General features: G+C 32.7%; 3 protein-coding genes across 4 annotated transcripts; 2 read left to right on the forward strand and 1 right to left on the reverse strand.

The window, feature by feature from the left end:
* Positions 1-807: 807 nt before the first annotated feature.
* Positions 808-2,799, forward strand: LOC108730887 (farnesol dehydrogenase). 2 transcript variants are annotated; one of them, XM_018460833.1, is made up of 5 exons: positions 809-1,021; positions 1,328-1,540; positions 1,875-2,128; positions 2,369-2,515; positions 2,620-2,799. In XM_018460833.1, the coding sequence occupies exons 1-5, from the start codon at positions 934-936 to the stop codon at positions 2,659-2,661; spliced, it is 744 nt and encodes a 247-aa protein (XP_018316335.1). In that variant the 5' UTR covers positions 809-933; the 3' UTR covers positions 2,662-2,799. The 2 variants fall into 2 exon arrangements, with proteins under 2 accessions (XP_018316334.1, XP_018316335.1); XM_018460832.1 differs by having other exon boundaries at positions 808-1,021; positions 2,369-2,702.
* Positions 2,800-4,841: 2,042 nt separating this feature from the next.
* On the forward strand, positions 4,842-6,704 carry LOC108730986 (farnesol dehydrogenase). Its single transcript, XM_018461016.1, has 4 exons — positions 4,842-5,322; positions 5,554-5,818; positions 5,879-6,054; positions 6,375-6,704. Exons 1-4 carry the CDS (start codon positions 5,191-5,193, stop codon positions 6,546-6,548), a joined length of 747 nt encoding a protein of 248 aa, XP_018316518.1. The 5' UTR covers positions 4,842-5,190; the 3' UTR covers positions 6,549-6,704.
* Positions 6,396-15,446, reverse strand: SF2 (splicing factor 2). The gene is made up of 4 exons (XM_018461015.1): positions 15,077-15,446; positions 13,654-14,038; positions 13,028-13,222; positions 6,396-6,443 (listed from the first exon to the last, which is right to left on the reverse strand). Exons 1-3 carry the CDS (start codon positions 15,442-15,444, stop codon positions 13,031-13,033), a joined length of 945 nt encoding a protein of 314 aa, XP_018316517.1. The 5' UTR covers positions 15,445-15,446; the 3' UTR covers positions 6,396-6,443; positions 13,028-13,030.
* Between the last annotated feature and the right edge of the window lie 537 nt (positions 15,447-15,983).

Consider the following 15,983-nt stretch of genomic DNA (forward strand, 5'->3'; position numbering starts at 1 on the left):
CATTATCATTTCGAGATATATCACGGTTATGCGAAACTTTAGATCTCTAGGAGAGAAAAATTAATACCTCGCATTGTATAGTACTCATCCATGTAGACGCCTCACGCCCAAAATATACTTGTAGCCAAATCGGAACTGAACAGTATTTATTTATCTTTACCTAATTGCGATTTATAATGAGTATAATTTGAATTTTTAGCATAATGTCTGTAACGTTTGTTGTTGTATGGAACGGAGAACGCTCCAAGTAAATTCGAAATCACAATTTATGCGATGATGTTCATTAAATAATTGCAGACGACATACATGAACATATGGTCTCATAAATATGCAGTTGTTAACTATAATGCATTATAAGCTCAATTGATAATAATTGATCTTCATTGGCCTCGAGATGCGCTTAAAATGACAAAAAAGCAATTGCATCTCGCATATTACGCTATAATTGGTCTTTGACCAAATTTAAGAAATTTAATTGGTATTTGAATATTATAATTAATAAACATATTAATATATACAATATAATTAAACAGTAAATATATAGTATAAACTAATTAACTTGATGAATGTAAAAAATTGAATAAAAATTTTGCTCCTAAACAATTTATAAATAATATATTAATATAGACAATAAATAGTATGCAAACATAAACGAAATAAATTGGACTTATTCCAATTGAATTCTTCTCCTGGTTTTCTAAAAAAATCTATTGATTTTTTTTTTTATTTTCTTCGTAAGATCGAGATTCAATCAGATGTAATTGCATCTAATCAAGGCCAGGCAGTGATCAGTTACAAAGACTATCGAATTTCATACCTTTGTTGGATGTCTGTCCTCCTTTTTCTCCATATTGATGACTAGAGCTTGTAAAGGCAATCGCATTATCGAGGGCTTCTGGTCCGCAGTTACGTCTCAAGTCTCACTGCAGAAGGATGGACCGATGGAAAGGAAAAGTGGCCGTAGTAACTGGTGCCAGCGCCGGAATTGGTGCAGCAATCGCACGAAATCTTGTTAAACAAGGTGAAAAAGTGTTCCAATTACAATAAATTAATATTACGTTAAAATTCCTCCGGCAAGAAATTTGACTTTGCGATTGCACACGTACATTTATCTCGACGAGATAATTGTTGCCGTATCGTCCACTAATTGGGAAATGTAATATCACTGTTACATTCGAAAGAAAACAAGATATTGACGTGCTATTCGAAATGTTGTAAAATATCGCGTTCAAAGTCTTATTATTAGGGAATTATGTGAAAAAAAATCCGCATTTGAATTAGTAGATATAATATGGAGCTCATTGATATGATCGATTTATTATGTCAGGTATGATAGTGGCAGGCTTCGCGAGGAGAGTGGAACAAATTAAGGAAATCGCTGATAGTTTGAAAGATTCCTCGGGCAAACTCCATCCTGTGGAATGCGATGTCACTAAGGAAGAAAGCGTAACCGTGGCTTTCGTGTGGGTAAAGGATAATCTTGGACCGATAAGCGTTCTCGTTAACAGTGCTGGTATCACCAAAGAGTCTTCGCTCATAGGTAAAAATCTTTAATATTGGATAGAAAAGTTTAGAGAAAACGCATGAAAATTTTTTCAGAAGTAGGTAAAGAAATGTTAACATCGAATTTAGAATTTATGCGGAACTCATATTATGGATCTATAGTTTAAGAGCTCTGCATAAATTCTAAAATCGATGTTAACATTTCTTTATCACCTAAAAAATTTTCATGCGTTTTCTTTAAATTCTTCTATCTAATCGATATACACACACACAAAATAGATAATTTTATTCTAAAAAAAAATAAAAATACATTATTGTAGAGAATAATGTAAAATATCGTATCGAGTTTAATTCTTCAACATGTTTTACAGATGGTACTTTGGAAGATTGGCGATCCGTGTTCGACGTGAATGTTCTCGGACTCTGTCTCTGCACACGCGAGGCTGTACGCATGATGCGCGAGACGGCGGCTGAAGATGCCATAGTGATTCACGTGAATAGTTTGGCTGCCGAGAGGGTGCCCTTCGTTCCAGGATTCAGTGTATATCCGGCGTCAAAACGTGCTCTTACCGGCCTGGCTATGACTTTGCGACACGAGCTTGCGGGCACGCGTATACGTGTCACAGTAAGACATTTAATAAATGGAACGTAATTGTTCCTCAAAACAATATATTCTTATTAAAATCAATTTAAATTCTCTCCTTAATATATTAAAAATTATTTTTGTACAATTAATGATGACTGAGAAGTATATACCTATATATATATATATACACATATATATGTATATATTTAAAATTGGACAAGAAGCTTATAAGATAAGAACAAATTCTTACTTTAATTACATTATTTCTGTCATATATAGAACATTAGTCCCGGTTTGGTTGCAACGGAATTCATGGCTTCCTACAGCATGTTCTCTCCGGAAGCAATAGCAGCGATGCCAATTTTGAATCCGGACGACGTCGCAGCGGCAGCAATCTATGTGTTATCTAATCCTCCTCACGTGTTGGTACGTCGCACATACGTCTTTAGACAATCTAGACATTGTCCTTTCTTATTATACAAAATAAAACTTAAATAAAATTTAATAAAAATAATATTTTCTTCCGGTAGATACAAGATGTCGTGTTGAGACCTCTGGGCGAATCATGGTAACCGATTTTCAAGGCGACCAAATATGAAACGTTGAATGTAATTAGAACAATTATGGTTTTCATAAACTTTTTATGAATTAATATAAGCGAATTTTTCAATCAATCTACCATGTTAAAATATATATAAATAAGAAAAGAAATATAAAATGGAGAAGCATAAGTAATGTCGCTTTTTTAGCTTCATAAAAAGTAATAGAAAAAGTAATAAGAACACAGAAATGTACAATAAAATATAACACTTTGTTATGTAATTCTGATCTGACATTACATAAAATAAATATATAAATATATATAAGTCTAAATATAAGTTTTACACACTGTATTGTAATGTATTAAAAGTTTGAGGTAGAGGTGTCCTAAACTAAGATCCATTATTGAGAAATAAAATAAACTTTGCGACTCATTACTGAAAAATTTGTGCGTTGCTGGGCGTTGTTGCTGCACTTCGTTAACGATACAGTATTGAAAGGACCTTCTACCATGATTTTCGATCTTAGAGAGTAGTAATATATATTCTGAAAGAGTCGAAGATAATCGATATAGATCAATGGAAAAGATGAACATGCGAGGAGACGCGCTCTCGCGCAATATTCGCGATCAGTTATGAATTTTCCCATTTAACTGCGCCAAACTTTGTAAGCAAATTTGCTGATGAAACCACGTACTTCGCGAGAGATCCTTCACGTTCTCTGAAATTTCTGATATGTAAGTGTTCCTAACAAAGATATCGCAGAACGTCTTATCGTTTTCTTCGGAAATCGTGCAAATTCGTTTCGTCAGCATTTCTGATCCCGTGCTATTTTTATTATAATCTCTCTCTCTCTCTCTCTCTCTCTGAAGAAGATACTGTGTGTTTTAAAATTAAAGATTAATTAATTCTGAAATCCTGGTATTACCTTTTATTTTTGTAACCCTATTACTGATATCCCAGCTTACAAAGCGCTAAAAAACGATTATATGCGCTTTTTTAACGCTTTTGTAAGCGCTGTGTGCTACTTGGAATTACCTATTGCTGAGTGCATCTAATTACTATATAAAAAATAATATTTATATTAAAAAATATCTTATACAGGGTTTGTTTTTTCAATAACTAAGTACTTTCGAAAATGACAACTGATTAGTTTCAACACCTTCCCGTGGGACACTGTAGTATTCATGTATTAATACTCGATATAAAATTTTATCTTGCGCCAAAGCTTAAAGATAAAATAATAACAAGTATTTTTTAAAGTTATTAGAGAAAGGAGCATAAAAGCTGACGCTGGATATTATTACGAAATAATTATATAAAATGAAACATATATATATATATATATATATAGACACACACAGACGTTCCGACCTTTTTTTAGTTTTTTTTAGGTTATCCTCAGTGTTTAAAGTAATAAAATTAAATTAAAATTATGTAGAGAATCATTAAAAGCGCAATAAAAATTAAAAATTTATAACGGTTAGATATAATTATTATAAAAAATTGCATATCAAGTTATATTTACGCTACTAAGATGTTGATCGCAATTCATTGTACATTTTGCAACAATCATGGTATATTTCTAGTTCTTACGAAAATTGTTCTTAAAACTTATGCATTCAAATTTCTTTTTTATTGCATATAAATTTCCAATTTTAAGAACAATTTTGGTAAGAACTAAAAAAATACCATAGTTGCTGCAAAATGTACAATGAATTGTGATCAACATCTTGGCAGCGTGAATATAACTTGCAATTTTTTATACATAATTGTATCTAACCATAAGTTTTTTAAATTTTTATTGCGCTTTTAATGATTCTCTACATAATTTTAATTTAATTTTACTACCGTAAACACTGAGGATGATCTAAAAAAAGATCGAAACGTCTGTATTTACGTTTCATTTAGTATGATAAAATTATTTTGCAATAATATCTAGCATTGACTTTTATGTTTCTTTCTCTAATAATTTCGATTTTTTCAAAAGGCCGTTATAAATTTTAATTTAGGTTTTTATATAAACCTCTCTATAATAAAATATAAAATTAAATATATATATTGTATGTGCAATTTATAATACAAATATTTGTACGTATGCAGGTAATATTAATTTTAAAAAAATTGAAGAAAGAACACGAGACATCGTAAATGATGCAGCTATCTAAAATAACAAAACACTGACTTCAATTAATTGTTGTTTTTATTAATGATATTTTGTTTCCATGATAATTAACATTCGCGAGCGTATCTCAAGTTTTAATGACAATACGTCTTATCTGCAAACGAACACGGCGTTATACATATATTTCAGATGGAGGTATCCTTCTGCCACGCGTCAAAAACAAGCGGTAATATCGCAAATACGCAATACCCGTGCAGAAATGCATCATTCAGAAAGCAATGAATTATCTAGACGTAGATTATACACGACCCTCTAATCGAGGTCCAGATTTTCAGCATGGTATAAATAGGTGTCAGGGATGTGGATCGGCAGAAGCTTCTCGTGGCAGTGAGCAGCAATCTTCTTTCATTCTTTTGAATTAACGCAAAACTTTCAGTATGAGTACTTTAACGAATAAGATCGCCCTTGTCACCGGTGCCTGCTCCGGAATTGGTAAAGCAGTCACCGAGGAATTGGTGTCGAAGGGACTTAAAGTTATCGGCCTCTCCAGTGATATAAACAAGCTGAAGGTATATTTAATGTTAACACTGCCAAAAATATAATCGAATTGTATACAAATTATGGATTATGGTTACGGTCTACTTGATGTTACAAATCAGTGAATTAGTAAAATTCTTTCTTCTGATTGATTAGTCAAATGCTTCGAAACAAATTTGTAGCGCAAATTACACTTAATTTAATAACAGTAAAAGTGATATTAATAAATTATGAGTTAGTTATCTCTTTTATGATCTTTGTAGCTTTTCGTGGACGAGCTGAAGGGCAAACCCGGCAAATTTTATCCTCTTCAATGCGACTTGAGTCTCCCGAATGAGATCGAAAGTGCATCAGAGTGGATAGAGAAGAACCTGGGTAGTGTGGACATCTTAGTAAATAGCGCTAGCATTAGCTTAGATTGGTCCAGCATCAACGGTGGTATACAGGAACTTAAGAAGACTATTGATATCAACTTACTTGGCTTATCGCTTCTCACCAAGAAGATTCTGCAATTGATGAAAAACAAGGGTAGGTAAAGAAAAATTAGAAAAAATTATTTCTATATCTGATAAATAAAAAAAATATTAGAAATCGACAACGGCTGGATCATTAATGTCAATGACGTATGTGGATTGAAATGGTTGCCTCTTGCCTCCGACCGGCCTCTTTCCCCGGCATATGCTGCAAGCAAGTCCGCGTTGACCGCACTGAGTGAATGTCTTCGTCTGGAGTTGGCCCAAAACGAGTCCAACATCAAAGTGACCGTAAGTAACTTCGAATCGTACTGTAAGGAATTGTTTTTTAAGTATTTGTGTATAAAGTCAATCTTATCATTCCAACATATAATAAAAGTTTTTCAAATTAAATCTCTTAACACACACATTCTACTTGATATCATTGAAAGAAAGTTTGATTTTTCCTAAATTCTCACGAACAAAGTAAAGTATGTTTAAAGCATATTAAAAGTAATAATTTTTTATTATATAAAAATAAAAAAACATTTCGGAAAAAGGTACACTGAAAATTCATTTTTCAATTTATTGTTCTTTGATATCTGTTAACATGATTCATTCTCTTGCAACAGAATATCTGTCCGGGCTTAGTGGAGACCGAGCTCAACCAGCAATGGTTAAAGGAAAATTCACGATTGGCCCTGAAATCAAAAGACGTGGCGGACGCTATTCTCTACTCGTTGCAGACTCCGGAGAACGTGCTTATCAAGGATCTTATTATTACACCCATTCGGGAAATTAATTGAGACCGGACGAAATCATTTATGACGAACATTGTAGTATTTAGAGCACGTGTCGTGTGGCAAATCAAATAAAGCGTTAACAATTTTCAAATATGACGTACATGAATTCGTCGTATTAATCCTATAACCCTCAGGCTGATTTTATACGGTTTTATTTTTTATATTTTATATATTTTTATTGGCAATATCATGTACAAGTAACAAAGTTTCGATAAATAACATCGACACTGCTTTTATATTTTTGCATATTGATCATCGTGATTGATCATCGATCAATTTTTTAAAATTTCAATGTGTGTGTGTGTGTGTGTGTGTGAATAATTTATAAATTAATTCTTTTCAGTATCACTTTTCGCACTTTTTATTCTTTTCTCTGGCCTTTTCGTTCTAAATATACATATATTTTTTTCATATTAACACAAAAAAATGTATAAATAGTTTATGCATTAACTTTTCGATACGTTCAAATAGAATAAATCTCTTATTATAAACAGGTATAAATACAATTATCGTTTAAAGATTTCGATATAAATGCGTGCTTAACTTTGTAGTTTTGAACTTTGAAAAGGCATGCGCCTATTGTATGCTAACACAAGGCAACCAAATTAAGTATACGATTAAAATTTCAAATATAATACTTACCCAAGGCGGAACATGGTCACGACTTTTTTATTTACAAATCCACGAAAGCATTAATTTGTACCTTAAACGCATGATATTGCTTTAAAATAGATTTGTTCATAGGCGATAATTGAAGGAAAAATTGTATAAAACAATAACGTTCTTAACGTATTTATTTTTAATTGTCTCATTTGCCAGTTTAATAATTCACAAGAATTTTCTAGAAGTAAGGTACTGTGTAGAGAAAAGAATTGCAAAGAAGCGATATGTTAAGGGAATCTTATTTAATGTGTAAAGCAATCGATGTTATATTCAGTTGTGAAGTACATCCTAAATTGTATGTCCTGTACAACGTAGAAAATATTTAGGTATGTATAATGCGCGGAATAATAAAATTTTATATATAGCAGATAATAAATTTGTATGTAATATAACAAAAATGCGCAACAGAGAAACTGTTACTATCAATTTTAATAATCGTATTTTGAATTTTATGGATAAATACACACTATGCAAGACTGTTATAGATTCGACGCTATTCATATTCTCCTTATTGCTACACATCGTTCGTATAATTAATTATAGAAGAATAATATATATATATATGTATATAACACAGAAATAACACATAAAATATTAAAAATATACTTATCTGTGATGTTAATTGAACAAAAGAGGCAAAATGTTATCAACTAGTTACTGCTATTGTTGCGAAATCTGTCTTGTGAGTTATGTATGACAAATTTCACAACAATGAGAATAAAGCTAAACACAAAGAGGATCGGTTATTAATGCAAACACATTTTAAGACTTTTATCGAGGCAGGCTTTTTATATTGCGTGTTACTAAGTTGCATTTGCCTTGTTGGTGATAAAAATGAAAATACGAATGTAAGAATATTTTCGAAGAGAGCATGCAGAAATAAATATCGATAGTATCTCAGGTATAAACTGTTTGCACAAATACCTTACAGCCATCATCTCATCCGCTTTTCATTTCATCCGTGAGAAAAATGATATCCAATTATCTTGTCAATTGATCCCGCTAAACACGAGTCCAAATTCCGTATCCGACCTAGGAGATAAATCCGTGAACCCTATGAAGCGTGAACGATATCATGCTTCCAAATCCACATTCTTCCACATCGCATATCGTTCCCTTAATGAATCCGAGTGATCCGGTGAATACAGCGCAGGCAATTTTTATCCTTATCCAAAAATATCCGTCCATGCATACTAATTTATCCCGTTTCAAATCCTGCTAGTATCCTAATCCAAACATATCCGGAGAATCCTGTCCGTCGTACCGTTTGTAAGGAGTTCCTCTAAAATTATGAGGCCGGTTCCCGTCAAGATGACAGACAGGTAGTGTTACTCAAATGTACCATCCTCTTGTTTATGTCAGTTAAATCCTGAAGACACTGTGGTTTACAATGTACGCGAGAAAAAGATGCACTTGACGGTCACGATCAGTCGAGAAAACAGCAATAGTTATCGGGAAACACATTTTTTTTGATAATTGGACTTTAGATCGCAGATATTATCGAACAATTATTAGACATGCAACAGTCTTTCCAAAGAATCACTTCCACCTTTCAAATAATCACTAAATACGAAACGTTTCATATGTAATGGCTAACAAAATTGAGTTTAGTATTGACGTTATACGTTGTATTAAGAAGAAGATAAATATCATGCAGAAATCCATCCTTAAATGAGTGATCCGAAAAATTAATCTTCACTAAAGTTCAAAAAACTTTAGTTATATAAACCAAACAGAATCCAGTTGTAGTTGACAATCCATTACTAGTTTGACTCAGATTATAAATGAATTAATAAACGCGCGGAATGCTTTTTTTCTTTTTAAATCGATACGCGGAAATAATACGCAACTGGAAGCACTTTAATCCTGATAAGCACATAACATAATGAGGAAGTTCCACTCTCGTTATGTTTCTTTTTAAAACAGCGACACACAAAAATATTTAGTTTTGAACTGGGATTCTACTAGTTTTAAAAAGAAATATTAATCGGCATTCATCGCCTCCTCGTAATGGACTTGCCAACGTTTCCTGAGCCAGCAATTGAGAATCCTTTCTCTCTCCTGATCCTGAATTTCCTCTTGAAAGTATCCTGTTTCGCTATTCTCATTTTCATCTATGTCTTTTAATCCTTTTATAATTTATGCTCTCCGTATCGCAAATCCTCCAAAACGCAATCCATCTCATTCCAACGTCAAGCGAATGTGTATTATATCCATCCAAGAAGTAAGATCGTGTTGATTTCAGTTTTTCATTCATTGTGTTACAATCCCAATATACAAAAGAAGAAAAAATACATTAGTTTCTTATGTAATGTAAATTAATATTAGATATAGTTTATTAATGCAAATGTAATGCCTGTGATATATAAAATTATGAAATTGCATCATATATCTAATATGGACATAAAATTTTAGACATTTTTGGAAAAAAAAATATTGGTATAGCGAGAATTTATCGAATAAACTAAGATCACAGGATTAATTTGCAAAAATAGTATGAAATACACGATATCCAATGTTTTCCTTTCCAATGTGTGCCAAGAGTTTTAGAATATAATAGAAATTTTCAAATATGCATTTAATTATGCGGTTGTTCCAAATATAAGTGAAAGGAAAACACACGAATAGAGAAATGCGAACGACAATATCAATTAGTAGTTATTTTACCGCATTTCTCACCGAATTCTTCGTGTATGTTACTTGAAATTCATCTTAATCTGGATATGCTGTAAATGTCCAGATTATTCATATATATAATAAGCACATAATGCTGTATGTTTTCACATCGAGAAATGTTAAAAGATCTAAATAAGTTATTTTGTACTGAAATAACATGAAACGCAATCTGTGTGCAAAATCAGGAAACGACCTATGAAACATTAAAGGTCATCCATCTATTGTCAAATACAATTGCGTGTTATAAAGCGAATTAGATTGTATGGGAGTGATAATAAAAGATTTTTGTGCCAGTATAATTATGTGTGTACATAATAAATATTAACTGTTACACTCATATATTTCGTTATGTGTATATGCGCGATATGTTGTCATCACTACTGATTCGATTTGGAATTATTTTGATTTATTATTAAACGATAATTTGCGTAAATGAATCGTGTAAACAATCTTGAGGTATTTATTTCTATATACATGTTATCTGTTACGAGTTAATATATATATAATCACATTCTAGATAAAAAATATATATACTTTGTAAGATAAATATAAATACATAGCATGCTATTATTTGAATTTTTTATTGCCAGACACATATATATACAATATATTGCATATTATGTAATCTCTTCTCTTAAGTTACGGATTTTTCAACAAAAGTTTATTGGAAATACGTTAAGAAATCTAGGCAGTAGCACACAACTTTTAACATACATGATGTACTAACACCACAGTTGTTCCACTTTAATTATGTAGTATGTTAATTCAGGCGATTGGGAATATGCAGTATCTATCATATTATAATATAAAATTACTGCGTTATTACAATAATATCAGTAATTTTAAAACTTATGACGAGAGAAAGGTATCTTAAGCTAAAGTTTTGTATTTATTAGTATCTATAAAATGTATATTTAAATATGTCAGTATAAACAGTTTACTCATATTCCTGTGTATTCTATGATAAAGTTTAGAACTTTTATAATATGGGAGATAAAATTGTCTTAATAAGTATTAAGATCATTTCGACTACAAAGGATGTTAGTAAATTCACATGACAGTTGACTTTTATAATATGAGAGATTAACGGTGAAAAATAAAACTTGTGTTAGGCAAGCTTGAAAATTTCATCTTTTACTGTACAAAGTACATCAAAGTACAAATTAAGCCAGGCCTGGAGCCGAGTTACACATTTCGACTGACATTTTGCCTATCTGACTGACATCGCCCCTATTCCTTTTGTTTCATAGCATTTAGACTGCGCGCAGACATAGAACGATCGAGTTCATGGACGATATTAGCTGTAAATCGTACAGGGCACTGTGTGGGACTTTGAAATATATTGCCTCGCATTCACTGTTTACAGAGTTTTATTATTATTAATATTAAATGTTATTAAATGTTAGAAAATCAAAAATAACACTTCAAAATAGAACAGGTATGTTAACTAAGTGTGTGTACATTGAAAAAAAATCTTAATTTTAAAACATTTTAATTAATTTAAAAAAATATTTTATTTAATATTTATATAAAATATTTTTTTAAATTAATTAAAATGTTTTAAAATTAAGATTTTTTTTCAATGTACACACACTTAGTTAACATACCTGTTCTATTTTGAAGTGTTATTTTTGATTTTCTAACATTTAATAACATTTAATATTAATAATAATAAATAATATATAATTTAAATATATTTTGAAGTTGTTACTTTTAATTTTCTCACATCCAAATAATATTAATAATAATAATAAAACTCTATAAACACAATAAACGCGGGGCAACATGTTTCAGAGTCCTATAGCGCTAGTGCCCTGTACGATTTACTAATATCGTCCCTGAACTCAATCGCTCTATGTCTCCACGCGCAGTCTAAATTAGGGCTCAGATAAAAGATTCGAACATGTTGAATATTCGATCTATTCGAATAGTTCGAAGTTGAAAAAAATGAGCATCTATAATAATTCGAATATTTCGGACAGTTCGAACAGTTCGAGCAGTGATCAGTATGAAATGTCAATTCGTTATGTCTGAACTTCGGACGGTTCGGACAATAAACAAATATAATATGCCTTGGAATCAAAAGAGCAGTTAAATAAAATTCCTATATTTATTGATATCGTCCTACAAATATCCTGAGGACATATTCAGGATGATCCTGAGGATGACTTGATGTCCGAGTTCGAAATGTAATAATTTCGAACTTTCAGTTCTGAAGTGGGTTAAACGAGGGGCTACTCACCTACGAAATCAACGAGTCAAATCGTCTGTTTCCGAGCACTAGTCTAAATGCTATGAAACAAAAGGAGTAGGGACGATGGTAGACAAAATCAGTCGAAATGTGCAATCCGGCTCCCCAGGTTTGAGTATAATAAAATAGTCGCCATTGTTAGAAACGTATATTAACAAAAAGTTATTGTCTAGTAAAAATATTCACCGCAGATATCTTTTTGTTTATCTATATCAAAATAAAAGCCAGAATAAGTTGGTAGCTAAAAGCTAAAGGTCTAAGTCTGTTAAAGACATTTTGTCAAAAGGCTCATTAATACTTCAAAATTGTTACACATTTCATAAGTAGTAGTGATGACAAAAGAATTTGGCAAATATGTGGAGGAATGTATCTTTAAATGTAGAAGATTAGATCCAGCAGTTTGAATAATAAACAGTTACACGTGACCTCGAGAACGATTTCATTTTTTAGGCTAATAAAATTCGTTACAATAACCGTATCTTAGGTAATCATCTTAAAAAGTTCAATGATACGAAATTTTTATTAGAATAACAACTAAAAATGAAATCGCTAAATTATTTTGCTTCTGGGTCGAATGATAAGATATGCTTATTTGGAAAGCAAGGAACTTAAAGAATAATCGTGACGTATGTATGTACGAAATAAACCGTGCTCTAATTATACATCAGATATATAATACAATCAATTATTAAATTGATTGTATTTGATACAATCAGTTATTAAATTCAAGCAATATTAAGAAAATAATTTAAATCTTTTTACAAAATCGGTGTTTGAATTGGATTTGGAAATTTTTATCGAGTGAAATTTAAATCAGCAATAATGAAACATGGTAAAGAGTAAATATCAATATAAACCTGTACTTATATTACCATGTGAAACACATACGTACATACTAGTCGTAAGAGCGAGATCTGGAACGAGATCTTGATCGCGAGTAATTACGTCGCAACGGCGAATAAGTGGGAGAACCACGACGTCGTGGGCTGTAGCTACGTGAACGAGTACGACCCCTTTCCCTATCTTCACTGCGTCCTCTATCGCCGCCACTGTGATCTTCCTTCACACGGATGTAAGCTACTTCACCCTAGATATTAAATCAAATGCGATCAAAGCATATTAAACGTAAAAAGATCAAAGTACATACAGTTGCTCAAAAATATTTGAAAAACATTTTGTTTATAAATAAAGAGTTAGTATCAGCAGTCTGGTATCAGACTACGGGTTGCCAGTTATGGTTCCCAGTTGATGGTTCTATTTTAATTAATTACGATGCAGTAAATCCAAACTTGTTGCATCATGATTGGTTGAAATAAAACTGGGTAACCAGAAACCAATAACCGTAATCTGATGTAGGGTGCGTTCTATTTAATGTTCGCAATGCTAGCGAGCATCATTTTATTCTTATCATTTTCAAATATTAAACAAGGATGAAATAATGCTCGTGATCGTTGTGAACGTTAAGTGGAACGCGCCCATAGTGACCTTTACAATTAGGATAACAGTGGAGGATCATACCTCATGGGATCTAAATCTCGAATCATCTAACTTCTTCACAGCGTACTTCATGTCGTCGTGTCTCAAAAATTCAACAACGCCAGTGCCATCTTTGTAAACGTCTGCGAAGCAGACATCACCGGCCTCGCGCATGTGGTCTTTGAGATCTTGCCAGCTTCCTGAGGGTGGCAAACCACTAACCAGGACTCTGTACTGTGATCGTCTAGCAGGTGGACCGCGACCGCGAGAATTGCTCATCTCACCGCGGCCGCCTCTACCGCTATCCCCAGCTCCGCGTCCACCACGGAAATTATTGCTAGGACCACCCCCACGTGGAAACTCGACTCTCAATCTGTAGCCATCATAGTCGTAACCATCCCTTGCGTGTACTGCATCTTCGGCATCTCTGAAAAACGAACGTTGTCCATTACAAATACTAAAGTACAAGTAAACAAAGTTGTTATGTAATTTTTAAGTAGAATGTCTACTTGTAAATCTTTACTCGTAAATCTTTAGCGAACTTGCAAAATTATATTAATCGTGTTAAATATTGTAATGAACAGAAAATTATAAATATTTATATCAAATAAATCAAAACTGGTATGAGTAATATATATAACGGGAAAAAATTTATACTTGAAAAATTTATACTTGATTTCCAGAAAATGAATTTAAATGTCTTAAATCATTAAAATTTTATGTTATTTTATATATTATTTTAATATTAACTGTAAAATGGAATTTTGATATAATAACCGATTATAGAGAAATAAAAATGTTCTTTTAAATTTATATTTTTTATGTTGCTATTCTTTTTTTGCAAACTTAAAAATAATTTTGAATTATTTCAAATTTGTACAGCAAATAAATGATATTTTATGGGCCATTATAATAGGAATAATACTGCGTAGTAAGCTATAAACTGTAAGAAATTGATCAAACAAAGTCGATTGTTCTCTTTACATTCGCTCGTGATTGGTTGATTTCTTACGATTTACTACTCCATATTATTTCCACACAGCAACCCTTTAGAAAACATAACTATATACATTAAAAAAATTCTTTCTGTAGTTAACAATTTAAATATTTTGCGATTCTTGTAAAGAAAAAGAATTTTATTATTGCGTTTGCAAAAACAATAGATTTCTTTTTTGTTATTCGCATGAGTCAACAAAAGTTGCTCCATAAATGCAAATGAAACAAATAATTCACGGTCAAGATACATGTTCGTGGATTTCGTCATCCTCATTCGATAAACTACGTCGCGACGCTTCATGTTCGATGTCGCGTACGAGGTCACGCAAATGGCTCGAATTAACGACGTACGTCGAAGCGGGAGCCCGAGGTGTGTACGTGACTACGTGTAAATAGCGCACAGGCGGAGATACGCACAGCGACGCAGCGTGAATTCGTGGCATGTATATCTCTCACGCTGATAACTCACCTTGGATCGTCGAATTCAACGAAAGCGAAAGGCGGGCCCCGACGATTTTTCAGGTCAACGAAAGTAACTTTACCGAATTTATAGAAAAGATCTTGGATGTCCTTCGTACGAATGTCTGGCGGCAGATTGCCCACGTATATTCTACACTCGTTCCTGCCGCCGTGCGACATGGTACCTATACTATTTCCTGTCACGCGGGCGGCGTACTTTCGTATAGCGTACGTGGCGTATTCGCGGAATCCAAATAAAAAAGCGGAGACCAGTGGACGAATATGAACACTATGAGCGACCGGAGCAACGGCAAGATCGGCGTTGATCGACGTGCGATCCGAAGCAATCCGAAGCAATCGAAGTTTCTCGGTCACCATCGGTCGAACTTAACCGAAATCAACCGAGAGCTACCGAAAGCAATCGAAATCTCGAAGCGAACCAGTTTTCACGGCAGCGATGAATTTATCGCGCGTGCGATGAAGTAAGGTGGGGGATGGGAATTTTCCAAGGAGGTTTCGCGTGAATATTAATATATCTTCATTAATATTAAATAGAATGCTTTTCAATAATTTAAATAACAAAAAAATACTACTTTTGAAACGAAAAAAAGAAAGTTACGATATTTTTATGTGATGTTTATGTATGACGACGTTGACTAAAATATGATCTGATTGGTTAGTCTGGTTTTTGTTCAATAATTTGTTTCTACAAGGAAAAATTGATTGTCACAGGCAGGGTTGGGAAATTTAACGTTGCGAGATTTCTTACATTTCCTACGTACAAAACGTATAAAACGTGTATTATGTACGTTAAAATTCTAATGACTCCTGCACACTGGACGAGGAAACGCTTGTCGCGCGGTAAAATGCGACGCGGTAACCAATGAACATGTTAGGAGCTGTAAGCTTATTGGCTA

This window comes from Mycetomoellerius zeteki, unplaced genomic scaffold, assembly GCF_001594055.1.
Source record: "Mycetomoellerius zeteki isolate Tzet28-1 unplaced genomic scaffold, Tzet1.0 scaffold98, whole genome shotgun sequence".
NCBI classification, from domain to species: domain Eukaryota; kingdom Metazoa; phylum Arthropoda; class Insecta; order Hymenoptera; family Formicidae; genus Mycetomoellerius; species Mycetomoellerius zeteki.

Excerpts from the sequence above, each read along its gene's own strand:
- LOC108730887 (XM_018460832.1), top strand. The coding sequence starts at position 934 with ATGGACCGATGGAAAGGAAAAGTGGCCGTAGTAACTGGTGCCAGCGCC. Across the intron at positions 1,541-1,874 it reads CAAAGAGTCTTCGCTCATAG|ATGGTACTTTGGAAGATTGG; the intron begins GTAAAAATCTTT and ends CATGTTTTACAG. Across the intron at positions 2,129-2,368 it reads GCACGCGTATACGTGTCACA|AACATTAGTCCCGGTTTGGT; the intron begins GTAAGACATTTA and ends TGTCATATATAG.
- LOC108730986 (XM_018461016.1), top strand. The coding sequence starts at position 5,191 with ATGAGTACTTTAACGAATAAGATCGCCCTTGTCACCGGTGCCTGCTCC. Across the intron at positions 5,323-5,553 it reads GTGATATAAACAAGCTGAAG|CTTTTCGTGGACGAGCTGAA; the intron begins GTATATTTAATG and ends TGATCTTTGTAG. Across the intron at positions 6,055-6,374 it reads AGTCCAACATCAAAGTGACC|AATATCTGTCCGGGCTTAGT; the intron begins GTAAGTAACTTC and ends CTCTTGCAACAG.
- SF2 (XM_018461015.1), bottom strand. The coding sequence starts at position 15,444 with ATGGTGACCGAGAAACTTCGATTGCTTCGGATTGCTTCGGATCGCACG. Across the intron at positions 14,039-15,076 it reads GTTGAATTCGACGATCCAAG|AGATGCCGAAGATGCAGTAC; the intron begins GTGAGTTATCAG and ends TTCGTTTTTCAG. Across the intron at positions 13,223-13,653 it reads CGAGATTTAGATCCCATGAG|GGTGAAGTAGCTTACATCCG; the intron begins GTATGATCCTCC and ends TTTAATATCTAG.